General features: G+C 33.6%; 2 protein-coding genes across 2 annotated transcripts in view; one reads left to right on the plus strand and one right to left on the minus strand.

Annotated features, from left to right (window-relative positions):
* The window catches only part of LOC127707932 (sodium/calcium exchanger 3-like), a 39,481-nt gene extending 32,957 nt beyond the window's left edge, over positions 1-6,524 (plus strand). Inside the window, exons 9-11 of the mRNA XM_052212690.1 lie at positions 1,156-1,334; positions 3,403-3,732; positions 4,946-6,524. Of these exons, the coding sequence (XP_052068650.1) occupies positions 1,156-1,334; positions 3,403-3,732; positions 4,946-5,185 (749 nt within the window). The 3' untranslated portion in view covers positions 5,186-6,524. The remainder of the gene's footprint in view (positions 1-1,155; positions 1,335-3,402; positions 3,733-4,945) is intronic.
* A 2,756-nt stretch (positions 6,525-9,280) lies between these two features.
* On the minus strand, positions 9,281-16,426 carry LOC127709546 (Ig-like V-type domain-containing protein FAM187A). The gene is made up of 3 exons (XM_052215152.1): positions 16,396-16,426; positions 13,922-14,861; positions 9,281-10,037 (listed from the first exon to the last, which is right to left on the minus strand). Exons 1-3 carry the CDS (start codon positions 16,424-16,426, stop codon positions 9,620-9,622), a joined length of 1,389 nt encoding a protein of 462 aa, XP_052071112.1. The 3' UTR covers positions 9,281-9,619.
* Between the last annotated feature and the right edge of the window lie 1,492 nt (positions 16,427-17,918).

Genomic DNA, 17,918 nt, shown 5'->3' on the forward strand with positions numbered 1-17,918 from the left:
ATTCACTGGGGCCAATTTAACTACAAATTTACCGGGACAAAAGACAGTAATTGTTTTATTCCATATTCCGAGAGAAAACAATGTATTTAATGAAAATTAATTACCGATACCAAATGTACATTAAACATTTTACTATAACGTTACATGTGAAAGCATGTAGCGTTTAGCGCGGTGAATATACTTTTTCTTCATAAAATTGAGAATGGAAACGGTGAATGTGTCAAAGAGACAACAACCCAACCAAAGAGCAGAAAATAGCCCAAGGCCACCAATGGGTCTTCAACACAGCGAGAAAATCCCCCAGCCGGAGACGTGCTTAGCTGGCTCCTTAACAATAGTGTATACTAGTTCAGCGAAAATGGACGTCACACTAAACTCAGAAACATATAAATGAACCAAAATTAAAAAAAAAACATACAAGACTAACAAAGGCCAGATGTTCCTGACTTGGGACAGGCGCAAAAATGCGGTAGGGTTAACATGTTTTGTGAGATCTAAACCCTCCCCCTATACCTCTAACCAATGTGAAATAAACAAACACACAGCAATACGCAGAGTAAAATTCAGTCCAAGTCCGATGTTAGAATAGGTAACATGTACATCAAACATTTTACCATACCGTTACATGTGAAAGCACGTGACGTTTAGCACGGTGAATATCCCTTTGCTGTAGGTACTTTAATATAAAATTGATTTTATTTTTTTCATTTAATAAGTTTTATTTCTCAATAAATTACTTTCACACACCATTTATTTCGATAAAAAGATTGAGTTCCAATGCGTTTTATAAGCGATTGAGCTAAAATTGGATGCGAGCATTTCGGCAGAAGTCCGATTTTATCAATGCTATAGATCTTTACAAGTAATATTGTAACTTATATTGGGAGAGGGGACGACTAAAAACTAAACCTCGGAATTGATGATTATTTTTGCACGGCGTAATCTTCAAATGGTTAGGACACACACTTTAATGTGATACATTAAACAAGTTTGTTTGAAGCGTTGAAATCATTTTCTACTTAGTTCAATCATGTGTTTCTTATTATTTTTTAATAAAAGAGATTTCGTATATACTATCGGTTTACTAGTATTAGCTTTCTCATGGTAAATTTTGACTAATGTGATAATTGTCTTAAATATATTTTGAACTTTCAGAATTTGACGGCCTTGTGTCAAGGATTGCAAATCAAACTAAACAAAATCTTGATGGTATTCGACTAGATACATCGTCATGGAAGCAACAGTTTCATGAAGCCATGAATGTCAATGGTGGAGACATAGATGAGGCATCTGCATTTGATTATATCATGCATTTTCTCTCATTTTTCTGGAAGGTAATTCTATTATTCAATCTTTGATTGTGGGGGTATTTTTTAAAACAAACAATCAACAAGCCAATACGTCATGATATTGATATTTTTAGTATGATACCTTTACGATTCAATATTTATTTGTTTTTAAAAAGTGTGAATGTTGTAAAACAAATGAATGCACCCAGAGAAAATTATGTCAAATATATATCAGATGTTTTTTAACATTATGGAAGACAGTGTTTATATATATATATATATATATATATATATATATATATATATATATATATGTGTGTGTGTGTGTGTGTACGTTGTTCAGACAGCAACCAAACGACACAAAGGACCATATGACATCTTGAGGTTAATATATGTTTACTAAATCTAGCATCTTAGAATGTAAAAATAATTCCAAATTAAAAACAACGAAAGTACATGGCCAGAAACTCAGTTTATATGTAATTGCTTCGAAACAATATAGAAAATCTCAGTCGAGTTTTGTTCTCTCTCCTAGGTCCGTTATAACGAATTCTAAATGTTCGCAATGTCTATGAAATGCAAGTTAAAGTGAAAAGAACCGGTTTTTGCTGAGCTTGGTGCTTAATGTTGTATCTATTCGGAACGTGCAGTGCAAAACTTCAGGAATAAATAATGGGCAACTACATAACTATAACGGATATAAAACGAATAATTAAAATCATATAATGACCAATTTCATCGTAGTCATTGATTGCCTCGGTACTGAGATATTTAAAATGATGTGTCTGTAAATTTCAAGATCATAAAACTTGTAACTGTACTTATTTTAGGTTACAACTTCCTTAAGGAAAGTTAACATTAGAAACTTTTATTCATAATGCTTTCAAACTTTTGATATCTTTATGCCTTTAAACACTTTTCGTCCTTATAGCACCTGGTGGAAAATATATTTAAAATCACGTATCGTGCGAATGGATATGGGAATCATATGATTTTTTTCTTGATGAAGCTGAACTGTTTGGATTTGTAATATTTTCAAAATTTATCTGTTGTGAACTCATGTAAATGCACTTTAACATTGACTCTTAAGCGTATCATATCTTCGGGGATCAACAATAAAGCTGAAGTGTTACATAACAAGTGGTAGTATATTAATTTAATGCGTATCGTTTCTGCTGTTATAAGTGTGTGCACATAACATCGTTTCTAGTGTTATCGGTGTGCATAAAAGCGTATCGTTTCTGCTATAATCAGTGCGCTTGTAACATATCGCTTCTGCTGCGATCAGTGTTCATATAATGTATCGCTTCTGCTGCGATCAATGTTCATATAATGTATCGCTTCTGCTGCGATCAATGTTCATATAATGTATCGCTTCTGCTGTGATCATTGTGCACATAACATATCGTTTCTGTTCCTATCGATGTGCATATAACGTATTGTTTCTGCTATGGTCGATGCGAATATAATGTATCGTTTTTGCTGCGATCGAAATGCATGTAAGGTATTTTCTGCTGCGATCGAAGCCTACATAACGTAGCGTGTCTGCTGTGATCGATGTGCATACAAAATATTGTTTCGGCTGTGATGAATGTGCATATAAAGAATCGTTTTTGTTGTGATCGATGTGCATATAACGTATCGTTTCTTCTGTGATTGATTTGCATATCTTGATATTCCTCTTCAAAAACGTGCAGAGAATTTAAAAGGGAAAAGTACATGGGGTCATTGTTTATAAAACAATAGCCTTGTATATGTAGTCAGGCAATATTTTTAGTACTGTTTGTAGCCTGTGAAATATCTACATGTACACTCGACTTTAACGCATTACCATAACAGTAAGCTTCATGTCTCATATGTGGTAAACGAACGGCACTTTAAATACTAGAAAGGAAGTGTTTGCTGATTACTACGACTTAAGCCTGTAGTTGACTGCGGATAATCCAATTAATTTATCAAATACAAAAAATGCTATAATATTGTGCAGATGAAAACAAACAGGCGAACAGACTGTAACACTAAAAGTATTACATATTGATGTGTTTAGATAGTATTTCATTCGTTATCTATTTTTCTTTGCTTTAAATTTGAATACATTTATCTTTTGTTACAGGCATTTTTTGCATGCATACCACCTACATCTATCGGAGGAGGATGGGTAACATTTGTTGTTTCATTGCTAGTAATTGGCCTTCTTACCGCCGTTGTTAATGATCTTGCTACAATATTTGGGTGTTTAATTGGACTCAAAGACACTGTTACAGCAATCACATTTGTGGCATTGGGCACAAGTATGCCGGACACATTTGCTAGTAAGCTTGCAGCAATCAATGAAAAATACGCAGACTGCTCAATTGGAAATGTCAACGGAAGTAACGCAGTAAATGTCTTTCTGGGACTAGGCCTTCCTTGGCTATTAGCAGCATGTTATTGGGAAGCTAAGGTAAGTCTTTATTTATATTCAAAGTCATTCATTCGTCCCTCAGACAACTGGTAGGCATCCCCATGGATGTTGACATTTTATATTTGAATTGACAAAATACATAACAACCTCCGGCTGGTTAAAAGAAGTGCCATATTATTTTAATGACAAAAGCGAGAAAGGGGGTTATTTCATTTACTAGCATTTGGTCAACACTACTCCTTATGGACTGTTAGTCTCCGAGGGTATCATCAGCTAAGTAGTTAGTTCTTTGGCACTGACATGATTTTTAACAGCTATTCTAAACTTCCCCGATGATAGATTTAAAACAATATATATAATTAAACTACTGTTCGAACTCCATACGGCAAAGTTAACCTTTATAGATAAATTTGGCTGTTTTTTATGCCCCTTTTTGGTCATAAAGCTCAAAATGTTCTACGTATTCTTACATCCCTGGCTTTGAAATGTTTGGGTTTGAGCATTCCCGATGAAGGTAAATCCAGAAAATCGATTCGGATGCACGCAATGTTTGAAGTGTTATTGTTATATACGTCATGTCACTTCCGGTACTATAAAACCCGTGTCATTGAAATCGTTTTGTATGGGGCTTTTAATGACATGCCGATGTCAACCTGTCTTTCCAGATAATAACAGTCAAAACTTTTATAGAATGATTGATTGATTGTTGTTTGCCGCCACTTTCAGCATTTTTGTCAAATGAAAGCTGATTGCTAATGCTTTGCAATGAGTAAGAGGGACGTGTTTACTTTCGATTTATGAAGGCATTTTCGGTACATATAAAGCATTTGAGGCTGTGAATTTTAAAATGTTTATTTGCTGTTTACTTTTGGTTAAAAAAAGAAAATAAAACACTAAATGTCAAGGCCTTTCCAGTGAAAGAGAGGCGAAAGATACCAAAAGGACATTCAAACTCATAATTTAAGTCTAAAATGAACTGACAACGCCATTCCAGAATACAAAAAAGAAACAACAGTATACAAAACACAGCATTCAAAGCTAAAGAATGAGCAACACGAACTCCACGGAAAAACGGGGGTGATCTCAGGTGCTGCGGAAGGGTTAGCAGATCCTGCACCCGTCATACTGATCATGTAAGAACAAATCCGGTAATAAGTCTAATTCTACAAACTACAAATGTTGGTTGTATTATGCGTTTTTAAAATACTTGTGAATATAATTCAACAAAGTATTAACTTTTTTTCCATTTCAGGATATGCAGTTTGATTACCCGGCTGGTTCACTTGGCTTTAGTGTTGTTATCTATCTTTCTTGTGCTTGCGTCGCAATTTTCGTATTATTAGTGAGAAGGAAAATGTCCGCTTTCGGTAACGCTGAACTTGGTGGTCCTATAAAAACAAAATGGGCAACCGGCTTTATTGTTTTTATACTGTGGTTACTTTATGTAATCATTTCATCACTAGAAGCATATGATAAGATTGAAGGTTTCTAAATGAACATTATATACACATTCTTCAAACTTAATTGAGTTCCCACGTGAAACTAACGCAAAAATAAGTGTGTAATATTTGAATCTCACATTTTATTGCTTGAAAATCGAACATCATGTTACAATTTTAATAAAAAAAAAAGTAGAAACCAAAAGCAAAAATCAAAACTTAAATAAATTTAACCTCGAATAAATAATAAATTTCAGCATTTTCGCCTCCATGAAGGGAAAAAAATATTTCAATCTATACCAATTTCAAAATGATGCACTGTACATTTAATGCGAAACTATATTTGAGTACGATCTTTCTTTGAAAGTTGGTACGGTCACTTCTCTTAAATCTCCACGTAAGATATAAATGGACAGATTCAATATAAAATATTAAAGTATGCAAAAATGTCTTGGCTCATTTTTTATTTTTTATAACTAATATATGAACATTGTTCTCACTGTTTTACTGTGTTATCTGTAACAATCCTGATTTATATGCAGAAAAATTATAAAAGTTTTCAATTTCCCAAAAGTTACCCAATTTTGATAAAATGAAGTATTTCAGACAGCACAATTTTTGTAGCTTTTTAATTTCGACATTATATCTACCTAAGTCGATAAAGGAAGAAGTAAATACGTAATATATTTATTCAATGTATATGATAATAATAGATTTTGATACCGGGTACTCTATGAGTGTCCATCTTGTGTATTGATGTATTTTTATCTTTTATAAAATAAGTGCTATATGTGTATTAACGATATTCAGTTAAAAGTATAACAATGTTGTTGTTCTTCTCCTAACATCAATAATAAGCACAATCCTGATTGCGGTAAGGTAGACGCAAGGTTCATGATCATTGTGAAATTTCTTTTATAAATGGAACAAACAATTGTTGTATTTTTCAACAAGGGCTATCATCAGTAAATAAGTCAATTGTAATGCAAAATATTTTGATTAGGTTTTTTTTTACTTACACGTGTATTTATATATTTATGTATCTTTTTTTTACTACTCCAAATGTTCATAATGTTATGCGAATGATATATTCATGCTGATTTAATTTCTATTTCCTTAGATAACAAGCGCGTCTTTAAATCTTTAATATAAGTGTTAAGATTTACTTCTGTTAACTAAACAGTGTGTTTGGATTACAGAATTTGATCATGAGGTTTAATGTTAAAATCTGTAGCTTACATGAAGTGAAGCAGTAATGAGAAAAATTACTTTGACTTAATCCACTTTTGTAGCATATCGCTGCAATATTATCTGTGATAGAATCTTCGTCTTTATATTTATAACGAATGTTAATTTGTCTTCATTTTATTAATAAAAAAAGTAAGTCTTTCATTCTAAATCTTTTCTTGAATACCAGTGTGTATTTGTTGTGTTTGTGTCCGAGTTTCACGTTTTATTTTGCTCAATAGGCAAATGTTATACTTCACATACTGTACATGATTGCGATTCCGACAAACCGTTTCAATACCGTGAGTTAAAAAGGTATAAGTCAGGATATGCGGCAGACTTGACTGTATCTGTGGTATACTTTATTTCAAGTTCAATGGGATATATGCGCTCAACAGTCACCAAAGTGTATCATTTAGTGAGGGGACATCATCTTTATAGTAGAACTTGGAGTTGAGGATAATGATAAATTCCTTTTAATCTTCCTAAGAAGCTCTAGATCTTGTATGAAATCTGTCTCATATGAATAAGGAAACAAATCAGCAAGACTATGAGTACAGCGGTTGTCAATAGGAATGTCAATTGTTTGTTGGAAAACACCTTCTCCGAACGAAACAGCTACATGTTTGTTATCAATAAAAAAATTCATGGATCTTGTTTGTGTCAGTCACGGATACTTTTTGTTTGAATCGGAGTGACCAAATTACGAAGTATAAAACAAGATACCCGATTCTACGTTGGCAATTCTTTTTAAAGTAACAAAGAAGAATAAATTATTTCAATCTGACTTTAATTTTTAAATGTGACATACTAATGCAAAGGGTAGCGACGTCAAATGTTTTATACTGTTGCAAGAGGAAGAAGGTACATTGTATGTACTCTAGAATATCTTTTGAGTTTTGTAGTATCGACAACTTGTTCTTACCTCCCCTAGAGTAAGTAATTTTGAAATAACTCTGAAGACCGGCTTTGATTGCTGATAAATATGGGCAACAGTAGTTAACCGATGTTTAAAAATGATAAATCGATTATGAAAACAAATCAAGGTAACAAAGAAAAACTGAGTGAATCGCATGAACTCTAAAAAGAGAGACCCCTGGTGCGTTGACAGCGTAAGCGTCTGATGATATGCTGCAATACCCGCCATGAGAATCCACTCTAAGTCAACTATGTCACAATCGGTGTTACGACACAATCAGTAAAATTACTGATAAGGCGACTATTCTGATACCCAAAGATGCATGTCGCTGATGAGTTGACATACAAACATATTGTATTGGTAAACCAATTCGTGATATTGACTGTAAAACATATTTAGTGACGATTTCAGTCGTTCTTTTTCATATCTCTGTTTGAGCAGTTTTTGTGCAACGAGCACACTCCTGCTAACGAAGTCGATATAATGTGCATATACATGAGCATAACGTATCAATTTAGATATGTAAACACCAGACAATGGCTGCGCAGAGGGTTTGTTACTGCTGATAAAAGGAAGGTGACAATTGTAAGTTGAAATCATTACATTTGTCATAGATTCAAACTGAAGTCGTCCTTCTGAGTCAGTATCGTAGAAACTATCCAGATATGAAGTAGACCTATTATCTCGGTAGTATCCCTTATCTCAAACTCACTTGGATTTATGAGATGCAAGCACTCACTGAAATCTGGGTCATTGAGTGATAGGACATCATCAATATATCTGAAAGTGAACTGAATGAACTTTAAAAGATATGATTTCTTTTTCTTCTGAGATTTTATACGATATCTGCTTCATATGAATACAAAAACAAGTAGGGGTGCACAATAAGCACCCAGTGAAATACCGATTGTTTGCTAAAATAAAATTCCACCAAACTCAACAAATGTCGATCAAAAACGTCAATCGCAGCAACATATTTTTCCTGGCAGCAGGAAATGTCCTAAGTTGCATTTTGGTCGCTGAAAATGGATGTAGCATGAGTTTTCATAGACCAGTCCATTTTTTTTTTTCTTATTCTAATTTGCACATCGATCATATATTACAGCCTTATTCCATTCAGAAAGAGTATCAACATCTTTTTTGCGCCATATATCGGTTCTTTGGTTAACACATTTCTCAGGGAAGTATAGTTGCCAGCCGAATTATATATAAATGGTGAACTAGCATAGGAGCAATCAGGATGTTAAACTGAAATTCGTCAATATTGTGATCCTTTAACTCGTGTTTATAATTGAAATTTTGGTTGCAATAGTCGTGGTAAAGGTAAAGGATATGACAGGAATAGACTGATCTTTAAAGAAGGAAGGATTTTCTAAAATTAAACTGATTTAATATGGTGAATGATATTGCCTTAATCTGCTTACCCTTCCGGAGCACCTGAGATCACCCCCAGTTTTTGGTGGGGTTCGTGTTGCTTAGTCTTTAGTTTTCTATGTTGTGTCATCTGTACTATTATTTTTCTGTTTGTCTTTTTATTATTGGCCATGGCGTTGTCAGTTTGTTTTCGATCTATGAGTTTGACTGTCCCTCTGGTATCTTTCGTCCCTCTTTTATGGCATCGAGCTTTCTCCGTTACATTATCTCATTGCAAACCGGTCAGAAAAGTCTGTGACGGGATAAACCCGAGATTATAGCAGTATGTTTGTATTGGTTTGAAAACGTTTCATGAATATTCAGGAGGAAAATTTGTTAGCAATATCTCAAAGGGTCAAATCTGAAAACTAAATGAACATTGATAAAGAAGAGAACATTAGTTAGGATGTAGTTTTGCTTCACAAGTCACATACGGATAGGACCATCTCCTATAGTGAGATGTTGCACGAATTCTTGATAATGTGGAGAGCGTGACAGTCTCTTAATATTGGTCATTGAAATAACGTTTGCATACAACAAACAAGACATTATTATATTTTAAAACTCATGATTTAAATACAGCTATCTTGATTTGTTTGAAAGAACACTGTACGAAGCAAATATTCTGACTTCGATTGTTACATTTTCCTACACTTGGTAGATTCTACTGCTGGCAAACAGTGTCGTCCTCTAAAGTGATGACTACCGCTTTGTAGTATCTGCTTTGCTCTTATATTATTTCATATTCGGTCTGAGAAATGTGAATCTTAGTTTTTCTCCAATCATATCTTGTCGGCAGTTTGAAATACATTTAAACTTAAAATAATTCGTTAACTGCAAAAACGTTCATTTTTTTAAACTCGTAAAAAGTTGCATCCGCTGTTGTTTTCGGTAAAACGGTTGTTTAATGGAGAAAACACTTTTTCTGTTATTTCGCAGCGTTTTTCTGACGTGCTTTGTTACCAAGAGTACAGATACATATAAGTGATACACAAATAATGGTTAACACAATGCCTGTAGTGGTTATAATTTGATGAACTTTGGGGTTAACTCCTGTAGTTATTATCACCTTAACAGTACCAACTAGTTTTGCCTGTGCCCAGCAACTGTAAACAGCGGTATCACTTTTCCTTAGTCCCTTTATATGCAAACGGTTGATGGTATCTATTTGAACCCGTCCACGTGTTTGTCCTTTAATGGTCAAAGGATTAAAGGGAATTGATCCATTCTGCCATCTTATCAAGCTTTTTTTCTTTGAGGAATTTGGGCATAACAACACAACTTTTTTTCTAGTGTCTGTGTAAATTACCTTTCGGTTGACCATCGGTGGCAATGTAGGTTTACTTCTGAAGATAGAAAGAAATAATTAACAATTTTGAATGAACATCTAGTTTTGCTAATCACAAATCCCTAACGAACCTCTTTTTCAAGGTAAAATGGAAATGAAAACAAAAAAATTACAGAAATTTTCATACTTTGCCAACTGCACATTATATCCTGTTTTTTTTTATTTTTTATTTTATTTTTTAGATATAATCAAACCCTTGGTATAGGTCACTGAGCTTTTTTCCAAGCTACAGATTATGAAAAAAAATACTCATTTTGCAATAATTCTTATATGATTTGCATATCTACAAATACTTGAATTGGATTGGTCCATTTGAAGTTTTTCCCTTGGTTTACTATTCGATAAACCATGTTGCCGAAACTACTTTCACTGTGATCTTTACATGCGCTATACACATACATTGGTTCCAGGGGTACTAAGCAAATTGAGATTCAAAAACAAATTACATATGCATGTGCATGTGTATAGCGCATGAATAGATCTCGGTGAAAGTAGTTTCGGCAACATGGTTTATCGAAGTGTAAACCAAGGGGAAAACTTCTAATGGACCAATCCAATTCAAGTATTTGTAGATATGCAAATCATGTAAGAATTATGTAGATTTATTTGTAGATCATGTCTTGCTGAAATTTTTTTTTAAATTAAAGTTTCTCTCTTATCGATTATAGTTTTCGAAATTAAAGGCAAAAATGAAAAATAAAATGGTAAAAATTGCCATTTAAGGACAATAACTCTTATAAGAAGTCGTCTGACAGTTTTGACGTAAATAGACAGCAGGTAGATCTCAACACTCTGAATATTTCTGTTCCTGTCAGATTTTTTCTATTTATAGCGATTTTCAAGATAATAGATTAAAATTGCATTTTATCCCTATGTTCTATTTTTAGCCATGTCGGCCATGTTGGTTGTAAGACGGGGTCATCGGACACATTTTTAAAACTAAATACCCCAATAATGATTGTGACCAAGTTTGGTTAAATTTGGCCAATACTTTCAGAGTAGAACATTTTTGTAAAAGTTAACGACAACGACGGACGACGGACGCCAAGTGATGAGAAAACTTCACTTGGCCTTTCTGACAGGTGAGCTCAAATGAATCAAGTAAACATATTCTGTATACGTAAAAGCAGTTGATATCATAAGATAAAAACACATAAATTTCGTCATTATTAATGCAGTTATAAGCTACGATTATGTATATATGATATAAGTTAAGAAACAATCCATAATATTGTTAGAACATTAAATACACAAAGGCATGAATCTGTGCTGCTGTTTTTACAAGTAAAGATAACAATGACTTTTTAATTGATCCTGGTTAAAATATATTTAAAGGAATCAGGCCCTGCCTCTTATTAATGTCACTTTGTGCAATGTCAACTCCTAAACATTGTGGACCTCAGCTTTCAATAAGCTTTTCACATTTGGGAAACAAAGAAGCCTGATAGCTCCCAGAGCCTCTAGGTTCAGTTAATATCAGTTTTCCAAAAGTAAATTTCACAACGCATTACCTCACCGAAAGACAATATTTTTTTAAGATTGAATAGTTTGATGCTATGCAATAAAGATAATTAGTGCATAGCAACAAAATACACATTGTAGACATAACTGTACCTCTTATAAGTGTACTGTGTTAAAGGCATACGATACAGTAGCAAAGCAATTAAGAAAAATAATTATGTATAAACGCCTTTTCTCGCCGACGTTGCTAATAACACATCCCATTACCAACTATCGTACTAGCAGTTAGTTTGCAGTAAATTTCTTTAAAATATTAAATACAAATTAGAAAAATCCCTTTTTGGGACAAATTATATCAAAATTCGAGAAAGGTCTTCCAGCAATAACTGACAATATGGACAATTTTATGGGAAGGGGTCTTTAATTCAGTTTAACAGCGTCAGTGAAATATTGTGGTGATAGTAATTTGTTTTGGATAGATGCCCGTAACTGTATTATGATTTGCCTTAATTTATCAAGTGCTACGAGAAAGCAGTATTGCCATAGAAAAACCATCGAAAAGCTGATTAGGTCAAACTTCTGCCATACAACAGGTCACATATGGACCACTCTCAAAGGTTCTAGTACAGTTTCTTTAAAGCACGATGGCAGTTTTTCAACATGTGCTATTGAGTTGTTCATTGGTAATCATACCACGTTTTTTTATCGCAGGCGCTATGGGCATGGACCCATAAATAATTTCTTCTTATTCAATGTGCCCTTGATCTTATCTATACGATATTACAAAAACAGTAGATCTGAACGCGCAGCCCCTTTATTCTTATATGATTTCAATGCTTTTTATTAAATATTTTTATACTCATACAGATACCCCAGTTATTATTGAATGAGGTATCAGATATCGTATGCGTTTTTATTGCTGTTTCTTATCTTGAAACTTTCAGGTCGATAGCTTTCAGCAATGGCGTACTTATTACACAGTATAGAACAAACATTCCGACTCAAAATGCTTCATTAACCTGAATGGGTATAGAGATTTAACTAGTAGTAGTTAGTTGTAGAGAGCGATAGCAATCACTCTGGCACTGACATTAATTGTATACACTCTGTAAAAGGACAAGGAACATTAACGCCTGTTTTTTTTTGTCTCAGATTTTTTTTAGGATTTTCAAATTATATATTAATGATAATGTTATTATTATATCTCAATAAACAAGTTTCAACGATTTAAACAAAGCAGATCTTAGCTAACAATCTGGGTAGCTTCACGAATTGATGCCAAAATACTAGTTTTGCCTTTAGTTTTGCTATAGGATTAAACGTCTTTTTAAAGGAATTTATTCAGTTTTGCTGAAATAACATGATAACTTATATTAGGCTAAGATACAGTCCAGCACTGTTCAAGGCTATCTTTCCAGGGTACTAACTACAAAGGTCAAGGAAAAGTAAATGGGCTACATCACATATTTGATAATATTTTTTGCATGCTATTTCGGCTACTGGACGTAAACATCTACTTGCTGTTGTTAGTTAAATTTCCATTTTAATGATGTAAAATAAATATTTGTTCACCGACTTTCGTATTTTTTTGGTAAACATTAGTTAGAAATACACAGTGATAAGTGTGGTTTCGCATTTTGAATTTTATGAATATGGAAGCCGTTGTGCAAGAAAATACATTTGTAGATCGATGAAGATTAATATAGGCTTCACAATGGGTTTATATAATCAAGATTGTTACATGAGCTACAAACTTCTAACGGAACAGCGTGAAAGTTCTGATTTAAACACGACCGAGAAACAAATCTAACGGAGCCTAGTGACATATCTGATTTTTATCAGATTGCATTTTTATTGAAGAATAAATTTGCACCACATGCGACCCTTTAGTATTTTTCCCATGAATAATCAAACATTTTACCATAACACAGACATATGAGTCCACAGCTTTCATTCTAATGATTGTTGACATGATTTAATAAGTTTGAGTGGAGATTGTTGTGTCGTTAGGTTGCTGTCTCACTAAAGCATATTCCAAATCTCCTTTTATTCATACACAAGTTCAGGTTTGTTGGAAATTCAGTTTGGTTTTTGTTTGGATTGTCTTTCTTATGCTCTTTAGAGATTAGCATGTATTAAATATGAAACCTTAAGCCACTCTCTCAAAGGATTAATGATAAATGAAATGTTCATAATATGACATACTGTGAGAATTTATAAAAAGGAAACATGAAACTACAATACTTTTTTCTAGTTACTGGTTGAAACCACATATAAAACAATACACCATAAGGGGACCACAATGCTATTTATAAAGCATACTCATTATGTTGGATCCCCTCATATTTTTAAATATTTAAATCAGTCCCTATACTAAAAAGAAGGTTCAATATACGACCATAAAACTGAAAACTTACTTACTTCATAGAATAAAATCCAGAATCAATTGTTTCTATAATTTTTCCACTGGAATCTGTTATCGTTAAAAAGGCAGGTGTTGTAGGGCATTTCATGAAACAGTCGCCTAATATTGTTTCGCTTTTTCTGTCACGTATTTCCTGTAATCTCTTGACCCCTGGTGGTAAAATTGTAGAACGACACGGTATTCCGTCAGGGTATAAAATAATCATAGGAATGTCCATTGGTTCAATTGGTCTATCCTTTTCAATTTTATTTACCATACAAATTCCTACTTTTCTCCTTTTACCAAGCCTATTGCATTGGTTACAATCACTCCATTCTGACCATAGTGTAAACAGCTTTAGGTTGTGGTCAGGTAATTCATGTTGTGGTAAAAGATTCTTAATGTCACTCTCTGGAAGAGTAATCCTTTTTTCCCTTTCGATTACATCAAGTTGATAAATTTCTAAATATTCTTGAATATTTGATTGGACACAAAAATACTGACCACGATCTACGACATCAACATTTAGAATAGCCAGCATCTTGTCGGAGGTGATTTTTATTCTTTTGTCATTTTCCACATAATCCAATTCACCTACTTCCGCTCTAAGTTGTTGCCATTCTATATGGTAGCTGGAAGGGTCTTGATCCGGACGGAAGCAAGAATGACAAGTCATTTTAACTGTTTGGCCTTCTAATGCTAATATTGCTTTTACATGAATTTCCTCCGAATATGCTGCATTCCGTTCCTCGATACATTTATAATAAGCATCGAAAACTATCTTAGCTTCCTCTGGAGTAAATCGCCATCCCATTTCTTTGTATGCAGTATAATCTGTTTCGCGTTTCGCTCTCTTTTTCTCGTTGACATTATGAAGATTTAAGGTCCGTATGATCAAATCATCCTCTTCTTCATCAACTTTAATATTGTCCGTGGGAATAATTCGCAAGTATTGAACTATAAAAATTGTTACAGCAACGCTTAAACACCATATTAGGACCGATACTTTCACGCACATCCATTTTTTAGCGCTCACGTCTTTGCTACTCATTGTTTATCTACATATGACGTCATATGACTATGTCGTTACATTTTTTATGCAACTCTCGATTATACCGTTGTAGTCATTTTGCGATATCGTCCATAACTATTTACATCATAAGAAGAAATAACAAACTAAGCAATAACTAGGTGGGTCTGTTTTGTTGGACTTAAAATAATTTCCCTCCGACTGTTTATAGAAAAGATCCAACAGACCCTAGACTGGTACCCGACCAAGTTTGACAATATTCCGAAGGCTTACTGAATATTTTACGGAGGGAACCTATTCTTGTCATGACTGAGAAACAGGTAAAATGAGTGGCTCTGTCGAGCATTTTTATCCTGTTTCGAATAAAAATAACATTTATGTTTAGACAATGTATTAATTACTGTTCTCTTTATACTGCCATTGTTTCAAATGAAATATGTTTAGTAACAATTCATTATTGTGAAGCGGAGGGCATTTTAAAGAATTCTGCGAACCTGCATTCTTTCGCGAAGTCATAGATCTAACTTAACGGACTCGCGTTGTCAATGTCACAAACAAGGTTATTGTGGTCAGTGGAGGTAAGAAGTCAAAGTTCATATGCTCCATGCATTTATACTGCTTAAATAGCACAAGCATGTGTGTATGGTTGGTTAACTGGTAGGAATCTTTTTCTGGGTTTTTTTTAATATATTTGAAATCGATGGTTCACTTATTGGTTTTGTCGTTACAGTTTAGAATATATATGGTTTTGGGGTGGGATCTAAACGGGTTTTTTTTCAACAATTTACTGTATATGGGGCGGTTTATGATCCCAACGACAAAATTTATTGTGTACTATAAAAGTCTTGCCATCACAATTAACTTAGGGTGGGGAAAGAACAGTTTCCAAGATATTTAACTATTAATGATATAAAGGGAAGGGCATGTTCCACAGTTGTCTGAAAAAGGCCTTGTCAAGGCAATTAAGACAATGAAGAGCTAAGGGGTGGGGATTTGTATACCTTTTTGAGATATTTAACGATTTAATATATGAGATATGACACCAGGGGTAAACCCTCAGATGCATTGGAAAGGTCTTGTCGTGACAAACAAGAATATATATGGTTTTAAATATGGGTGTTGATATGGGAAAAATCATTTATTTGACATTGACGATCAAAGGTCAATGAAATCTTCCGAGTTGCTGCGACCATGTGTCAAATATCAAAAGTCTATATTTTAAAAGAATAAAAAATACCTTCATAACAAAAATCATAAGACAAATGCTTTGACCTATGGGAACCAAAAGAACAACAAGAAATACTGCTTAAACATAATGTCTCAACAAAATTATTCTTTTAATACAATCGAAACTGAAACTGTTTAGTTTTCGTAACTTCACTATAGTTTGTTCATCTCGGGTTCCCGCGCTGTGTTTTATGGTCACCGATTTGGGATATTTTTACAACACACACGACTTACCTGTATATTGAAGGTCCTTCAATGGGTACATGTTGATTATTACTAAACTTTCAAATCTTTTAAATTTATTCAGTGTATTTGCTTTTTTGAATATAGCAGGTCAGGTTATTTCTTTAAACAGTTTCGATAAGTCCCCTCCAAATAGAACTGTTGATATTTCTTCGGCGTTTCCTGAAAAACTTGTGAAACGAAAAATGAAATTTATTGTCATTTTCTGAGAATTTTCTAAAGTGTCCTTCTAATTGTATAAAATCAACAGTTTCATTTTTATAATGTCATCGCTTTTTTTTTTTAATTGCTCTCTCGCTCCAATTTTTGTACATAAAAGTCAGGAGAAAAAGAATTCAATTGGAGTGGCCTTACCATGAAATATACAAATGAACTAGTTGAATGGATTCCCCCTCCCCCTCCCCCGTTACTTTTTAATACGTTTTCTGAAGCTATTAAATGTAACATAATTACATATGTTTCAACTAAAATTATTTTTGGGAAAATCAAATTATTTTTTTGACAAAGAAGAAATTATCAGAGATGGACCAAGAAAGAGGATTAAGGACAAACCAGCAGACCAGTACATGAAAAGACGGCGATCGGTATATGTTCGCATGTTGAGTTTAATATCTGAAAATTTCGATTCGGTATGCAATGATCTTATTATATTACAACCCAGAAAGTTATTCTTGGCCAAATACAGTCACAAAAAATAAGACATCGGACGTGGCCAATCAGTGACGAAAAGAGGGCGTTGGACGGGCCCAAATAGTCACCAACTTTTGGTATCGAGTGAACCTGCTGAAAGTTATTCCAGAAGACCGTAATATATTTTGAAAATGACAAAATTCCATTTATGCATGGACAAGAAAACAATTTTTCTCAACACATTAAAATTGGTAGTATATAAAGTTATACTAGAACTGAAATGTTCTATCCCCCCCCCCCCCCCCCCCTTTACTTTAACTAATTTCTGCCACTACTCATAATTATGGGGTGTTTTTTTAGGTGCAGGTAGAATCACAATTTTGCCCTACATATTTTTATTCGGTATCAATATCCTTTCTCTAAACACGGTGATTCCGTATTTAATCTATCTTATTCATAATGCATCATATTTAATCTCTTCAGATAGAACTAATATTTTCCTCGCGACTTCCAATTTCTTAGAATATTTCCGATGTCATCCCATGAAACAAAATATCGCTTATTTCTCCTTCACATTGGAAATCCAAAGCCTATCAGTTGGAAAAGCATCTCGTATTATTAGGAAATGCAACTCATTTTCGAAGTTCTGCTTCAAGCCTGTACTATTAGGCTCATGGATTATGTATAAAACCACATTGTAATTAAAACAACAATAAAACTAACAACACATGGTAAGCAGACATTTTCTTTCTTTTATTTGCTTGTATTGATTTTTACGTTCATTTTTATAATCTTGATATGAACTCATCAGTGTATTGACAATCATGAAGTGTATCTGAATATGACAAATCATTACCGTTTGTTCTAAATTTAGAATATCTCAT

This window comes from Mytilus californianus, unplaced genomic scaffold (genome assembly GCF_021869535.1).
Source record: "Mytilus californianus isolate M0D057914Y unplaced genomic scaffold, xbMytCali1.0.p SCAF_7, whole genome shotgun sequence".
Lineage (NCBI taxonomy): Eukaryota > Metazoa > Mollusca > Bivalvia > Mytilida > Mytilidae > Mytilus > Mytilus californianus.

What these genes read in the sequence shown, in the direction of transcription:
- LOC127709546 (XM_052215152.1), bottom strand. Translation starts at nt 16,426, where the DNA reads ATGTACCCATTGAAGGACCTTCAATATACAG. An exon ending in GAAGGACCTTCAATATACAG is followed by an intron (nt 14,862 to 16,395) that starts GTAAGTCGTGTG and finishes CAATTTTTATAG; the next exon opens with TTCAATACTTGCGAATTATT. An exon ending in TCTGGATTTTATTCTATGAA is followed by an intron (nt 10,038 to 13,921) that starts GTAAGTAAGTTT and finishes TTCTATCTTCAG; the next exon opens with AAGTAAACCTACATTGCCAC.